The sequence below is a fragment of the Melanerpes formicivorus genome, unplaced genomic scaffold, assembly GCF_026170545.1.
Source record: "Melanerpes formicivorus ecotype bairdi unplaced genomic scaffold, bMelFor1.0.p_v2 SCAF_41, whole genome shotgun sequence".
Classification (NCBI taxonomy): Eukaryota; Metazoa; Chordata; class Aves; order Piciformes; family Picidae; genus Melanerpes; species Melanerpes formicivorus.
In genome coordinates, this window is record NW_027142393.1 from 452,904 (window position 1) to 468,673 (window position 15,770).

General features: G+C 51.8%; 1 protein-coding gene across 2 annotated transcripts in view; it reads right to left on the bottom strand.

Annotated features, from left to right (window-relative positions):
• Window positions 1–4,567: 4,567 nt before the first annotated feature.
• Window positions 4,568–15,770, bottom strand: part of LYPD6 (LY6/PLAUR domain containing 6) — a 43,489-nt gene continuing 32,286 nt past the window's right edge. For both annotated transcript variants that reach the window (XM_068158676.1, XM_068158675.1), the window contains exons 2-5: window positions 12,522–12,681; window positions 11,337–11,435; window positions 7,180–7,310; window positions 4,568–4,891 (exon numbers count right to left, since the gene is read on the bottom strand). In XM_068158676.1, coding sequence (XP_068014777.1) covers window positions 4,709–4,891; window positions 7,180–7,310; window positions 11,337–11,435; window positions 12,522–12,639 — 531 coding nt within the window. In that variant the 5' untranslated portion in view covers window positions 12,640–12,681 and the 3' untranslated portion in view covers window positions 4,568–4,708. The remainder of the gene's footprint in view (window positions 4,892–7,179; window positions 7,311–11,336; window positions 11,436–12,521; window positions 12,682–15,770) is intronic.

Here is a 15,770-nt window from a genome sequence, read left to right on the forward strand (position 1 = left end):
GGCTTGTCTCATCCATGGGCTTTACACCAGCTTCCCTTCACCTTGGCAGTGGCAACTCTTGCTTTAATTCTTCTGGGCTGTGTTGGTTTTGTCTGGCAGGCAGGCTCAGGCTGCTCTTTCAGGAGCTGCACAAACACAAAGGTCTCTACCGGCTCAGGGTCTGACAGGGGAAGGCTAACAGGATTAGGAGACTGAAATTTCATGCAGCTGGGTGTTCTGCTTCACTGAGAAAGTAATCCCTCTGCTGCCAAAAAAAACCACCACCACCACAGCAGGTTGGGCTTTTGGGAGGGGATGGTGTCTAAAAAGAGACACAGGGATAGCCTGTAGATAAGAGGAGGCTCAGGGGAGACCTTATCATAGAACCATAGAATCAATAAGGTTGGAAAAGACCTCAGAGATCATCAAGACCAACCTGTCACCCAAGCCCCCATGACTGCTAAACCATGGCACCAAGTGCCACATCCAATCCCCTCTTGAACACCTCCAGGGATGGGGACTCCACCACCTCCCTGGGCAGCACATTCCAGTGGCCAATCTCTCTTGCTGGGAAGAACTTTCTCCTTACCTCCAGCCTAAACTCCCCCTGGCACAGCTTGAGACTGTGTCCTCTTCTTCTGGTGCTGCTTGCCTGGGAGAAGAGACCAACCCCCACCTGGCTACAACCTCCCTTCAGGGAGTTGTAGAGAGCAATGAGGTCTCCCCTGAGCCTCCTCTTCTCCAGGCTTAAACACTCCCAGCTCCCTCAGCCTCTCCTCACAGGGCTGTGCTCAAGGCCTCTCCCCAGCCTCATTGCCCTTCTCTGGACACATTCAAGAGTCTCAATGTCCTTCTTAAATTGAGGGGCCCAGAACTGGACACTAATTGCCCCAAACAACCAAACCCTACCCAAACCAAAACCCAGCAGAGTTTCATGGAGAAATCTCTTCTGTGTTTCCACAGAATCACAGACTTGTTTTAGTTGGAAAAGACCTTTTAAGCTCATCAAGTCCAACCCTTGACCCAGCACTGCCAGGTCCCCCCTAAACCATGGCCATCAGCATGGCTTTGAAACCCCTCCAGGGATGGGGACTCCACCACTACCCTGGGCACCCTGGGCCAGGCCTGAGAACCCTTTTGTCCTGCTTTCCAACCTAAACCTCCCCTGGGGCAACTTGAGGCTGTTTCCTCTTGTCCTATCCTTTGTTATGTAGGAGAAGGCAGCAATCCCTACCTTGCTCCCACCTTGTTTCAGGGAGTTGTAGACAGTGAGGTCTAAGCAACCCCCATTCCCCCAGCTGCCCTTCACCACCCCTCTTCCCTAGACCCTTCCTCAGCTTTGTTGCCCTTCTCTGCACCCCCTCCAGCCCCTCAATGTCCTTCTTGGAGTGAGGGTCCCAAAACTGACCCCAGAATTCAAGGCATGGCCTCCCCAGTGCTGAGTCCAGAGGGACAATCACTGCCCTGCTCCTGCTGGCCACACTATTCCTGACACAAAGCCAGGTGCCAAACCCATCATGAGGGGCTGGCTCCTCGCTGGTGATGGCAACAGTGTGTTGGTATCAGACCCCTCAGGCACCACCTGAATCCTTAACACATTTATTTATACAAATGTACAGCATTTACAGCACTTAAAACACTTGGGCACTGAAAAGCAACACCACATACAGAGAGCCTAAAAATAAATAGGGTGCAGCTCAGCATTTCTGTGTGCTTCATGAAGAAACCCCCCCAGCAGCTCCCTGGCCACACCAGCCTGGTGGCACAGGGACAATCCCAAGCCAGCTCCCTGCTTGATCTCCACCTCTTTCAAGCTCCATGGCCATAATCATCCTACCACAGCTGGAGGTAGCAGCTCAACTGGACAGGGTCCTTCTGAAGAGCACAGCTGGGACACTGCTGGAGAGAGGGAGCAGCAAAGCATGAGGACCAGAGCCTTCTCCAGCTGCAGCAATGTCATGGGCAGAGTGAAGCTGGTGGTGAGAACATCAGGAGGGGCTCCTGGTTGCAGAGCCCTGGTGAGGACATCAGGAGGGGCTCCTGGTTGCAGAGCCCTGGTGAGGACATCAGGAGGGGCTCCTGGTTGCAGAGCCCTGGTGAGGACATCAGGAGGGGCTCCTGGTTGCAGAGCCCTGGTGAGGACATCAGGAGGGGCTCCTGGTTGCAGAGCCCTGGTGAGGACATCAGGAGGGGCTCCTGGCTGCAGAGCCCTGGTGAGGACATCAGGAGGGGCTTCTGGCTGCAGAGCCCTGGTAAGGACATCAGGAGGGGCTCCTGGTTAGGACATCAGGAGGGGCTCCTGGTTGCAGAGCCCTGGTGAGGACATCAGGAGGGGCTCCTGGTTGCAGAGCCCTGGTGAGGACATCAGGAGGGGCTCCTGGTTGCAGAGCCCTGGTGAGGACATCAGGAGGGGCACATTTCCATATGTTTAATGATAATTTATCTATTACAGGATCAACCACTTACAAAACAACATTCCACCCCCCCACCTCACCACCCCTTTTTTTCTTTCTTTTAACCTGGCCCATAGCAGCCTTGAAGGACTCTTTGAAGTGCTTCAGATCCTACTCAACACACAACGAATAAATATTGCAGCCATTGTTTCCCAGCAAAAGCAGCAGCACAGGGGCCCCAAGGCAGAGCTGTGGCTGCTAGGAGGCCACACTCCAAAGAGAGCACAGAATACAGAATCAACCAGCTTGGAAAAGACCTTTGAGATCATCAGGTCCAACCTATCACCCAGCACCATCTAATCAACTAAACCATGGCACCAAGTGCCTCAGCCAGGCTCTTCCTAAACACCTCCAGGGATGGTGACTCCACCACCTCCCTGGGCAGCACATTCCAGTGGCCAATCTTTCTTGCTGGGAAGAATTTCTTCCTAACATTCAGCCTGAACCTCACCTGGCACAGCTTGAGACTGTGTCCTCTTGTTCTGGTGCTGGTTGCCTGGGAGAAGAGACCAACCCCCACCTGGCTACAACCTCCCTTCAGGGAGTTGTAGAGAGCAAGAAGGTCTCCCCTGAGCCTCCTCTTCTCCAGGCTAAGCAACCCCAGCTCCCTCAGCCTCTCCTCACAGAGCTGTGCCCCAAACCCCTCCCCAGCTTTGTTGCCCTTCTCTGGACACCTTCCAGCGACTCAACATCTCCACACCATGGCAAGGGATGCCTCTCAACTAGACTTGGCTGCTCCAGACCATCATCGATCTCCAAGTGGAGCAATGATCCACATCCAGAGAACCTTCTACCTTAGCATCTTCAATCTCTTCACAGAATTCTTCCTGTGCTCCAGACCCCTCCCCAGCTTTGTTGTCCTTCTCTGGACACATTCAAGCAAGGAAGTTCATTAATCACAGAATGCCAGGTTGGAAGAGACCCCTTGAAGGATCATCTGGTCAGAATTGGTTCAGGATGAATTGTCAAGCTGCAGGACTGGCTTTCCATCATATGAAAACATCTAAAGCCCATGAAACTGGGAACCAGTTAGGCACCAGCACCCACCAGCTCTCCAGACCCCTTCCTCCTCCCTGCTGAGACTCAGGGACTCCATGCCCACCATTAAATAAAGTACCAGAAGTTACTCAGGCTGAATTCTCAAGCTGTAGGGCTGGGTGCCATCCTGTGAGAACAGCTACAGCCCCAAAGCAGTGGGAATCAGGTGGCCTTGTAGGTACCAGCACCTCAACATGGACACCACCAGCTCTGTAGGTACCAGCACCTCAACATGGATACCACCAGCTCTATAGGTACCAGCACCTCAACATGGACACCAGCAGCTCTGTAGGTACCAGCACCTCAACATGGACGCCAGCAGCTCTGTAGGTACCAGCACCTCAACATGGACACCACCAGCTCTGTAGGTACCAGCATCTCAACATGGACACCACAACCTCTCCAGACCCCTTCCTCCTCCCAGCTAAGGGTCAGGGGCTCCATGCCCACCTCCTGCCCTCTTCTCACACTTCAGGAGCTAGAGTTGCTCTGGTTTGATTTAAACCACAGCAATGTGCTGCCCATCACAGTGTGCAGCATTGCATCACTGACTGCTGGTGGACAACCTCAGAGGAAGCATCTGGCCTGATCCAAACTGCTGCTGCTCCTTTGACCTCATCCTTTCCAGACACTGCTGTGCTCTCCAAGAGGGGCAGGAGGTGTGGGGAGACTGCCAAGGACATTCTGAGTCTCTGTTATTCACTGTGTGCTCTCAAAGCAGGTTAAGGAGGCACCTGGGTTAGTGCTCTGCCACGTTACAAGAAGGAAGGTTCAGGTGAGTAAGTGCTACTAGCAGCTGGCTGGGGCAGAGTACTTTTAAACAACATCTCTTCAGGGAGAAAAGACAGACATTGAAGAAAAAGGGATTCACTGCTCTCCCCTGTGGATTCTGGGAATGTTTTGCATGGGTTTCTTCAAAGAACAGAAGAGAAACATGTGGCTGCTTGACCCCTTTCAACCACCTTAGCTGCTCCCAGCCAGGGATTCATTGCCCTCAGCCATGGTTTCTGGGAAGGCTTCACATGAGTTTCTTCAGCAAACAGGAGACAAAATGTGTGATGGCTTTACCCCATTCCCCACCCCACCCTCCCCTTCAGCTAGGTCTACATCCAGGCTCCCTTGTTCATCACCAACACAAAATAAGGAGGGGAAACCCCAAGCTCTCCAAGACAGCTCCAAGGCGCAGGCTCCGTGGGGCGAGGTTGAAGATTCACGCAGATGGCCTCACCCAGATGGCCTCAGCTGTCCGTGACCCAGTGCTGTGACATCAACCCCAGCCAGAGACAGGCTGTGGTCAGCAGGATGGGATGTGAGAGTCTCTGTGTTTTGTTGAGGGGGGAGAGGGTTGTGAACACGGCGTCCGTTGTGTTCCGCGGCAGGGGCAGGTTGCAGATGGTCCCTTCGCAGCAAGAGGTGCAGATCTGAAAGAGAATGCCTGCTGAGCTTCAAAAAACCCCACCACTCTCACCCAGCAAAGATGGGCTCTGACCTTAAACACCAACCTCGCTCCATAAAGATGGGCTCTAACCTTAAACACCAATCCCACTCAATAAAGATGGGCTCTAACCTTAAACCCCAATCTCACTCCATAAAGATGGGTTCTAGCCTTCAATGAACACCAATCCCACTGAATAAAGATGGGTTCTAGCCTTAAACACCAATCTCACTCCATAAAGATGGGCTCTAAACTTAAACACCAATCTCACTCAACAAAGATGGGCTCTAACCTTAAACACCACTCTCACTCCATAAAGATGGGCTCTGACCTTAAACACCAACCTCGCTCCGTAAAGATGGGCTCTAACCTTAAACACCAATCCCACTCAATAAAGATGGGCTCTAACCTTAAACCCCAATCTCACTCCATAAAGATGGGTTCTAGCCTTAAACACCAATCTCACTCCACAAAGATGGGCTTTAACCTTAAACACCAAACCCACTGAACAAAGATGGGCTCTAACCTTAAACACCACTCTCACTCCATAAAGATGGGCTCTAACCTTAAACACCACTTTCACTCCATAAAGATGGGCTCTAAACTTAAACACCAATCCCACTCAATAAAGATGGGTTCTAGCCTTAAACACCAATCTCACTCCATAAAGATGGATTCTAAACACCAATCTCACTGAATAAAGATGTGTTCTAACCTTAAACACCAATCTCTCTGAATAAAGATGGGTTCTAGCCTTAAACACCACTCTCACTCAATAAAGATGGGCTCTAACCTTAAACACCAATCTCACTCAACAAAGATGGGCTCTAACCTTAAACACCAGTCCCACTCAATAAAGATGGGCTCTAACCTTAAACCCCAATCTCACTCCATAAAGATGGGTTCTAGCCTTAAACACCAATCTCACTCCACAAAGATGGGCTTTAACCTTAAACACCAAACCCACTGAACAAAGATGGGCTCTAACCTTAAACACCACTCTCACTCCATAAAGATGGGCTCTAACCTTAAACACCACTCTCACTCCATAAAGATGGGCTCTAAACTTAAACACCAATCCCATTCAATAAAGATGGGCTCTAACCTTGAACACCATTCTCACTCAATAAAGATGGGTTCTAGCCTTCAATGAACACCAATCCCTCTGCATAAAGATGAGTTCTAGCCTTAAACCCCAATCTCACTCCATAAAGATGAGTTCTAGCCTTAAACCCCAATCTCACTCCATAAAGATGGGTTCTAGCCTTCAAAGAAAAGAAATCTCTCTGAATAAAGATGAGTTCTAGCCTTAAACACCAATCTCACTGGATAGAAATGGGTTCTAGCCTTAAAAGAACACTAATCCCACTCAACAAAGATGTGTTCTAGCCTTAAACCCCAATCTCACTCCATAAAGATGGGTTCTAGCCTTAAACATCAATCTCTCTGAATAAAGGTGGGTTCTAGCCTTCAATGAACACCAATCTCACTCAGTAAGGATGGGTTCTAGCCTTCAATGAACACCAATCCCACTCAGTAAGGATGGGTTCTAGCCTTTAACACTAATCCCACTGAATAAAGATGAGTTCTAGCCTTAAACACCAATCCCACTCAACAAAGATGGGTTCTAGCCTTCAAAGAAAATAAATTTATCTGAATAAAGATGAGTTCTAGCCTTAAACACCACTCTCACTGAATAAAGATGGGTTCTAGCCTTCAATGAACACTAATCTCACTGAATAATGATGGGTTCTAACCTTACAATACCAATCTTACTCAGCCACTTTGACTCCAGCCTGTAGCACCGCATGGGGTTGCTGTGGCCAATGTGTAGAACCCAGCACTTGGATGTTTTCAATCTCATGCCCTTGGACTCTGTCCATCTGTCCAGCCTGGCAAGGTTCCTCTGCAGAACCCTCCTACCCTCTAACAGATCCACACGTACCCCCAGCTTGGTGTCATCTGCAAACTTACTGATGATGGACTCAGTACCCTCATCCAGATCATCAATAATGATATTACACAGGCTGGGACTCAGCACTGATCCCTGGGGGACACCACTAGTGACTGGCTGGTCAGTGGCACCATTCACCACCACCCTCTGGGCTCAGCCTCCAGCCAGTTCCTAACCCAGCACAGAGTGCCGCTGTCCAAGCCAGGGGCTGACATGATGCTGTCAGAATTCTGGTGGAGGGCAGAAGGATTCTGCTCACTTTCCAGCAGAGGAAAAAGGGGGTTTTGGGTTGGGTTTGGGGGATTTTTTCACCCCCATACCTTGTATTCCTCATGCTTCACATAGGTGCAGCCCGTGGACAGGCAGTCCTCTAACGGCACGCAGCGCTTGGTCACCGACACACTCTCCCCAGTAGCTTTCATCATGTGTTGGCTGAAGCAGTACCTTGTGTCTAGGAAGACAGAAAACACATTAAATAAATAAATAAATAAATAAATAAATAAATAAATACCTTGGTGTGTCAGATCTGAGCTTGGTGCCAGCCTAAAAGCAGCAAGGATCAGGGATTTAGCAAAGGCCAAGCCAGGCTGCCAGCAGAACGTGTTGTTCATGAGGCAATAAAGCCCTCCAGACCTCTGTCATATCTCTGGCCTGCTCTTAACTTCAGAGTGATAGCCCCAGCAAGTAGACTTCACTTATCACCAGAGGCTGGAGGCTCCTGGTGTGCTGGCTTCCTTCAAACTCCCTTCAAAAGGCCTGCAGATTGCAGCTTTCCCCGGGTTTTCCAGGTTCTCCTGCTGCAAAGGGGGAAGCTCACAGTTTTACTCCAAGGGGAGCACTCTGCATGATAGCTTTGAGCTTCTCCTAGGACCTTGCCTAGATGTGGGAGAGTTTCAGTACTTAAAGGAAGCCTTGGGACAGAGGTTTTAGCAGTGCCTGCTGTGAAAGGACAGGGGTTGATGGTCCAAACTAAAAGAGGGAGATTCAGATCTAAGAAAAGGAATATACTTGACACCCTGAGGGTGGTGAGACCCTCTCCCCTCTCCCATGTTGCCCAGAGAGGTGGCAAATGCCCCATGCCTTGCCCCTGGACCTTGCCTGGAAGTGGGAGAGTTTCTGGTGGCCTTTCAGTGCTTAAAGGAAGCCTTGGGGCAGAGGTTTTAGCAGTGTCTGCTGTGAAAGGACAGGAGTTGATGGTTCAAACTAAAAGAGGGAGATTCAGACTAAAAAGGAAGACACTTGCCATCCTGAGGGTGGTGAGACCCTCTCCCATGTTGCCCAGAGAGGTGGCAAATGCCCCATGCCTTGCCCCTGGACCTTGCCTGGAAGTGGGAGAGTTTCTGGTGGCCTTCCAGTGCTTAAAGGAAGCCTTGGGGCAGAGATTTTAGCAGTGTCTGCTGTGAAAGGACAAGGGGTGATGGTTCCAACTAAAAGAGGGAGATTCAGACTAAAGAAAAGGAAGACATTTGTCACCCTGAGGGTGGTGAGACCCTCTCCCAGGTTGCTCAGAGAGGTGGCAAATGCCCCATTGCCTGGGACCATCCCAGGTCAGGTCGTTTGGGGCTCTGAGCAACCTGCTCTAGCTGCAGCTCCTGGCTTTGCTTCCTCTTCGACAGAGCCTCAAAGCCCTCTTGCCCAGCTCCCTGCTGTGCTGAAACACAGTGAGTGCTGACTCAGCAGTTACACCTCTGTGGCCACTCTTGCACTGGGTGGGTCTCTGGTCTCACCCCCAGCAGTGAGAGGCTGGGAGGAGCGGTGTCATGGGCAGAGCTGTGCTCCAGCCCCAAGGGATGTGGTGGCTGGGGCAGCTTGGGCATTGAGGTGCTGTGCCTTGGAGGGCAAGATTATCAGATCCCTCCAGGTTAGAGGAGATAAGAAGTCCTCTGGGCTGAAGAGTAATGGCAGACTTGGATTTCCAGCTCCTTCTCACAGCTGAAAGCCCACAAAGTAAACATCACAGAATGCACAGTGGGTGTTGGTGCAAGCAGGCAGGAGGGCTGGAGGCCATAACTAGCAGCTCTGGTCTGGGTGAACACAGCTGATGAGTTACAGACAGAACCATGGAATCACAGACACTAGAAGGCCACAACAGAGACTCCTCAGAGCCTTCTCTTCTCCAGACTGAACAACCCCAACTCTCTCAGTCTGTCCTCAGAGCAGAGCAGCTCCAGCCCTCTGCTCATCCTCATGGCCCTTCTCTGGACACCTTCCAGCACCTCCAGATCCTTTCTGTGCTAGGGGCTCCAGAACTGGGCATAGTGCTCCAGGTGGGGTCTCAGCAGAGTGGAGCAGAGGGGGAGAATCACCTCCCTGGCCCTGCTGGCTCTGCTTCTCTTGCTGCAGCCCAGGCTCTGGTTGGCTTTCTGGGCTGCAAGTGCTCACTGCTGGCTCATGTTGAGTTTCTCATCCACCAGCACCCCCAAGCCCTTTTCTTCTGCACCAAAGCATGGTCATTCCCTTCCCTAAACAGCTACTAGGTACAAGCTTTGGTCTCCAGACTTGGAGACCTGGGAGGTCTGATGTGCCACAGATTCTCCATAAGCCAGCAGTGTGCCCTTGTGGCCAAAAATGTTCTCCTGAGTGTGCATGAAGAAGACTGTGGGCAGCATGCTGAGGAAGGCTCTCCTCCCCTTCTACTCTGCCCTTGAGAGGGCACATCTGGCATGCTGGGTCCAGTTCCAGGCTTCCCCGTTCAAGAGGGACAGAGAACTGCTGGAGAGAGTCCAGTGGAGGCTATGAAGATGCTGAGGGTCCTGGAGCATCTCTGTGAGGAGGAAAAGCTGAGAACCCTGGGGGTGTGGAGCCTGGAGAAGAGCAGCCCCAAAGGGGATCTGAGCAATGCTCAGCAAGAGCTAAAGAACTTGTGGAGGGAAAGAAAGAATAGAATAGAATAGAATAGAATAGAATAGAATAGAATAGAATAGAATAGAATAGAATAGAATAGAATAGAATAGAACAGAACAGAACAGAACAGAACAGAACACCTTCCAGCATCTCAACATCTTTCCTAAACTGAGGAGCCCAGAACTGGACACAGGACTCAAGGTGTGGCCTAACCAGTGCAGTGTACAGGGGCAGAATGACCTCCCTGCTCCTGCTGGCCACACTGTTCTTGATGCAGGCCAGGATGCCATTGGCCTTTTTAGCCACCTGGGCACACTGCTGGCTCCTGTTCAGCCTACTATCAGCCAGTACCCCCAGGTCCCTTTCTGCCTGGCTGCTCTCCAGCCACTCTGCCCCCAGCCTGCAGCACTGCCTGGGGTTGTTGTGGCCAATGTGTAGAACCCTGCACAGAGGCTGGAGCCAGGCTCTTCTCAGCGGTGCCCAGTGACAGGACAAGGGGCAATAGGCACAAACTGGAACCCAGGAGGTTGCATCTGAAGGTGAGGAGAAACTTGTTTGGCGTGAGGGTGCTGGAGCCCTGGAGCAGGGTCAGTCATTTCTGGTGGTTGTTACCAAGAGCAGCCCCTGGACTCACACTTCCCTCTTGGCACAGTGATGTAGTGGCAGCCATCCCCTCCTGTCAAAACAAGGACTGTCCATGACTGTTGGTCTCATCTGATGCCACCAGCCTGATCCCTTTGACTGTTGTTGACGTACTGCTGATTTCAGTTCAAAGCAAAGCAATTCTGGGACAGATGAAAAGCTCTCCCACAGGCTTCAAACCCAGCTGCTGTGTCCCCACAGGGCAGGTCCCTGTCTTCCTCCTTCCAAAATAAATATTTTTGGCTGAGGATGCTTGTCCCACAACAGAGCTCCTGCGTGGATGCTGAACAGAGCTGCACCGTGGGAGTGGTGAGCCCTGGCAGCATCCTTCTGCCTGCTTTGCTTCAGGAGCAGTGTGGCCAGCAGGAGCAGGGAGGTCATTCTGCCCTGTGCTCAGCACTGGTTAGGCCACACCTTGAGTCCTGTGCCCAGCTCTGGGCCCCTCAGTTTAGGAAGGACATTGAGATGCTGGAAGATGCCCCAAGAAGGGCTGTTGGATTCTGCCCATCTATCCAGCCTGTCAAGGTCCCTCTGCAGAGCTCTTCAGGCTCCAGTGGGAATTCTGAGCCCAAAATACAACAAAAATATATTAAATACCTCAATGGCAGCTGAAAAGAGGCAGCCTGGGCTCGTGCCACAGGGGAGGGCAAGTGAACAAAGCAACTGGTCCTGCCTCAGCAGTAAGGGAAACACAACCCTTAAATCCATGTCAGCCTGATTTAATTTCCAGCTGAGCCAGAGGAGGATGGGGAGGAGATGAAAGACCTAAACTTCATCCATCCAGAGAGACAGAAAAGCTTAAAGGATTACTCCTATCACTTACACATCTCTCTTGGCCAGGAGGCTTACAAGGGGGAGAGCAGCAACCACCAGCATCCCGAGGAGGCTGCCTGGGAATGATGGGAGCTCAGTGCCGTCCCATGGGGAGGGCAGGGAGGGGTCCTTGGTGAGGTGGGGGTCAGGTTAAACACTAAAGCTTGCAGCTGGTTACCTCTTGGGCAATAGACATCCGGCGCCCATCGGTTGCACTCGTAGTTATCCGCTGCCTTCTCGCAGGTGAAGCACTTGAACCCGTGAGGATACGGCGTGGCTGCAAAGGAAGAGGCAGGCTGCAGGTGAGGCAAGGCAGATAATCCTGTCCTGCCCTGCCTTTGGGAGGCACACAGAGGCTTTTGTTCCCCTCAGGCACGGCTTGCCACGAGGATACCTGTCGGCTTTGGCAGGTTGGTCCTGAGGCGTAAAAAACCTCCTCTCGGCAGCAGCGGGAGCAGGGAAGGGGAAGGGGTTGTGCCCTTCTCTCGGCATACCCTGAGTGTGCTGGGCTCAGGGTTGAGGCCCCTCACTACAAGAAGGACTGGAGAGGCGACAGAGGAGGGCAACAAAGCTGGGGAAGGGTCTAGGGAGACAGCCTTGTGAGGAGCAGCTGAGGGCAGTGGGGGGTGGTTAGTGTGGAGAAAAGGAGGCTGAGGGGAGACCTCACTGCTCTGAAAGGAAGTGGAGTGAGGTGGGGATTGGCATCTTCTCCCTAGTATCAGGTGATAGGATGAGAGGAAATGGCTTGAAACTGTGCCAGGGGAGGTTTAGTTCAGAGATTAGGAACAACTTCTTTGCTGACAGAGTGGTCAGGCACTGGAACAGGCTGCCCAGGGAGGTGGTGGAGTCACCACCCCTGAAGGTGATCCAGAAACCTGTGGCCGTGGCACTTGGGGACATGGTTTGATGGCCATGGTGGTGTTGGGTTGACAGCTGGACTCCAGGATCTTACAGCTCTTTTCCAACCAGAGCAGTTATCTAATTCAGTGTGGGGCATGAACAGATGGACCTCAGAGCCTTCTCTTCTCCAGACTGAAATCTCCAGCCCCAAATCCCTCAGTCTGTCCTCATAGCGGAGCAGCTCCAGCCCTCTGCTCATCCTTGTGGCCCTTCTCTGGACACCTTCCAGCACCTCCAGATCCTTCCTGTGCTAGGGGCTCCAGAACTGGACACAGTGCTCCAGGTGGGGTCTCACCAACATCCTATTTTCACACCCACTTGGTGTGGTGAGTTCCTGAGTTTACCTTTGCTCAGCTCCCACCTCCCCCTGCTGCTCCTGCTGGCGTCACACAGGTCTCTCCCTCATCCTTACCCCCACGCCACGGCCGCCCCTGGCTTTGCAGCCTGTGTGGAGGTGGCTTACTGGAAGGGTGGAGGTAGACAATGTCCTTCACACTGAAGTCCCTGGGCTGCACGGCTGGCAGGCAGCTGGTCAGCAGGCTCAGCAGCAGCACTGGTGCCAGCGTGGGCTGCGAGGCCATCACCGGGCCAGGACCTCCTCATGCGGCGGCCGAAGAACTCACCTGGGTGAGAGCAGAGAACAAGGGAGAGCAGAGTGAACCCTGAGGAGCTTGGCCACCAGCAGCCCAACAGGATCACAGGATGCTAGGGGTCAGAAGGGACCTCTGGAGATCACAGTGTCACAGTACATTTGTTGCCATTTGTTTCGAATGGTGAGAAATCCTCTGGATTTTGCAGCCTCTGCTCAGCTGCACCCTGGCATAGGACAAGGGGCAATGGAGAGAAAGAGAAGGGCAACAAAGCCCTGTGAGGAGAGGCTGAGGGAGCTGGGGTTGCTTAGCCTGGAGAAGAGGAGGCTCAGGGCAGACCTTGCTCTCTGCAAGTCCCTGAAGGGAGGTTGTAGCCAGGTGGGGGTTGGTCTCTTCTCCCAGGCAACCAGCACCACAACAAGAGGACACAGTCTCAAGTTGTGCCAGGGGAAGTTCAGGGTGGAGGTGAGGAAGAAATTCTTCCCAGCAAGAGAGATTGGCCATTGGGATGTGCTGCCCAGGGAGGTGGTGGAGTCACCATCCCTGGAGGTGTTTAGGAAGAGCCTGGCTGAGGCACTTGGTGCCATGGTTTAGTTGATGAGATGGTGTTGGGTGATAGGTTGGACTTGATGATCTCAAAGGTCTTTTCCAACCTAGTTCATTCTATTCTATTCTACTCTACTCTACTCTACTCTACTCTACTCTACTCTACTCTACTCTACTCTACTCTACTCTACTCTACACAACTCTACGCTACTCTGTGCTACTCTACTCTACTCTGTTCTGTTCTGTTCTACCTATGAAGACCATCAAGTGGCTATCACATTTCCCTCACCCCTTGGTGAGGCTGTTGACAAATGATGCAGCATATTTGTCCCACATGAAGGGCATGAAAGTTAAGCAGAAACAAAACTACCCACTGTGGTACCACTCATGTACCCATCCCCAAACCAGTAGCTTCCAAGAGTATCCCAATCCTTCACCCTGCAGGAGCAGACCACACTAACACAGGGTGAATTACAATGCTTGCATTACTGTACCCCAGTTCCTTAAAAATGGAAATGTGTCTTAAAACCCAAGCAGGACAGGAAAGCACCAAGAGCTGCAACACCTCCCCTACAAGGACAGGCTGAGGGAGCTGGGGTGGTTCAGTCTGCAGAAGAGAAGGCTCCCAGGTGACCTCATTGCAGCCTTCCAGTATCTGAAGGGGGCCTACAGGAAGGCTGGGAAGGGACTGCTCAGGATCTCAGGCAGTGATAGGACTAGGGGGAATGGAATGAAGCTGGAGGTGGGGAGATTGAGGCTGGAGGTGAGGAGGAAGTTCTTCCCCATGAGAGTGGTGAAGCCCTGGAATGGGTTGTCCAGGGAGGTGGTTGAGGCCCCATCCCTGGAGGTGTTTAAGCCCAGGCTGGATGAGGCTCTGGCCAGGCTGATCTAGTGTGGGGTGTCCCTGGCCATGGCAGGGGGGTTGGAACTAGATGATCCTTGTGGTCCCTTCCAACCCTGACTGATACTATGACACTAAGGCTTTGGAGAGACCTAACAGTGACCTTCCAGTACCTGAAAGGGGCTACAAGAAGGCTGCAGAGGGACTGTTTCCAAAGGCCTGGAGTGATAGGATGAGAGGCAATGGTTTGAAATTAGAGAAGAGGAAATTTAGACTGGATGCTAGAGACAAGTTCTTTACCATGAGGGTGGTGGAACACTGGAACAGGTTGCTCAGGGAGGTGGTTGAGGGCCCATCCCTGGAGATATTTAAGGTGAGACTCAACAAGGCTCTGGGCAGCCTGATCTAGTGGAGGATGTCCCTGCTGACTGCAAGGGGGGTTGGACTGGATGACCTTTGGAGGTCCCTTCCAACACAGACCACTCTATGACACACAGCTGAACCAGGCAGGAGCCACTGGTTTCCCCTGGCTGCTGGCATCCATCCAGAGCACACAAGGATGGAGGTTTTGTTTTCCACCCAAACTGACCAAGAGATCTGCAATCCCCAGGTATTTCCTCAGTGACTTTGAAAGTGTGGGTGTTATTATTTAATAAATCAAATTTCATGGCTTTCGTTGTGTTTTGGGGTGGGGTTGGGTTGGGTTTGGTTTGGTTTGGTTTGATTTGCAGGAAAGATGTTCCAGGGGTGGGGGATGTAACCTTCCACCTCTGGTTCCAAATGTTTTGCTTGCATCACAGTGGCCACCAGCAGATTGTCCTTATCCTTGGCTCTTATCTGAAAACAGCCTGTTGCAAAATCCATGCAAATAATGAGGGGAAACAGATAACACAAAGCACATTGAAGTTGTTGCTTTAACCTTAGGAAGGGGGAAATGCACAATTTCCATTGGGTTGGCTGCAGAGATATCTCTCAGCCAGGGGCTGATAGATCAGATTAGAAAGAGAAAGGAAATAAAGAAAAGCTCTCCCAACCATGTAGAAGGTGAAAGAAATGGGAGCTCTGTGGGCCCTGGAGGCTTGGATCAGGAATAGTGTGGCCAGCAGGAGCAGGGAAGTCATTCTGCCCTATACTCAGCGCTGGTTAAGCCACACCTTGAGTCCTGTGTCCAGTTCTGGGCTCCTCAGTTTAGGAAAGATGTTGAGTTGCTGGAAGGTGTCCAGAGAAGGGCAACAAAGCTGGGGAGGGGTCTGGAGCACAGCCCTGTGAGGAGAGGCTGAGGGAGCTGGGGTTTCTTAGCCTGGAGAAGAGGAGGCTCAGGGGAGACCTTCTTGCTCTCTACAACTACCTGAAGGGAGGTTGTAGCCAGGTGGCCTGTGTGGCCGTAGCACTCTGGGACATGGTTTAATGGCCATGGTGGTGTTGGGTTGATGGTTGGACTTGACCTTTGAGGTCTTTCCCAACCAAAACAATTCACTGATTCTCTGAAAAGATGTGCAGAAATATTCTTGGAATGGAACAGAATGGAATAGAATAGAATTAACCAGGTTGGAAAAGACCTTTGAGATCATCCAGTCCAACCTATCACCCAACACCATCTCATCAACTAAACCATGGCACCAAGTGTCTCATCCAGGCTCTTCCTAAACACCTCCAGTGATGGTGACTCCACCACCTCCCTGGGCAGCACATTCCAATGGCCAATCTCTCTTGCTGGGAAGAACTTCTTCCTAAC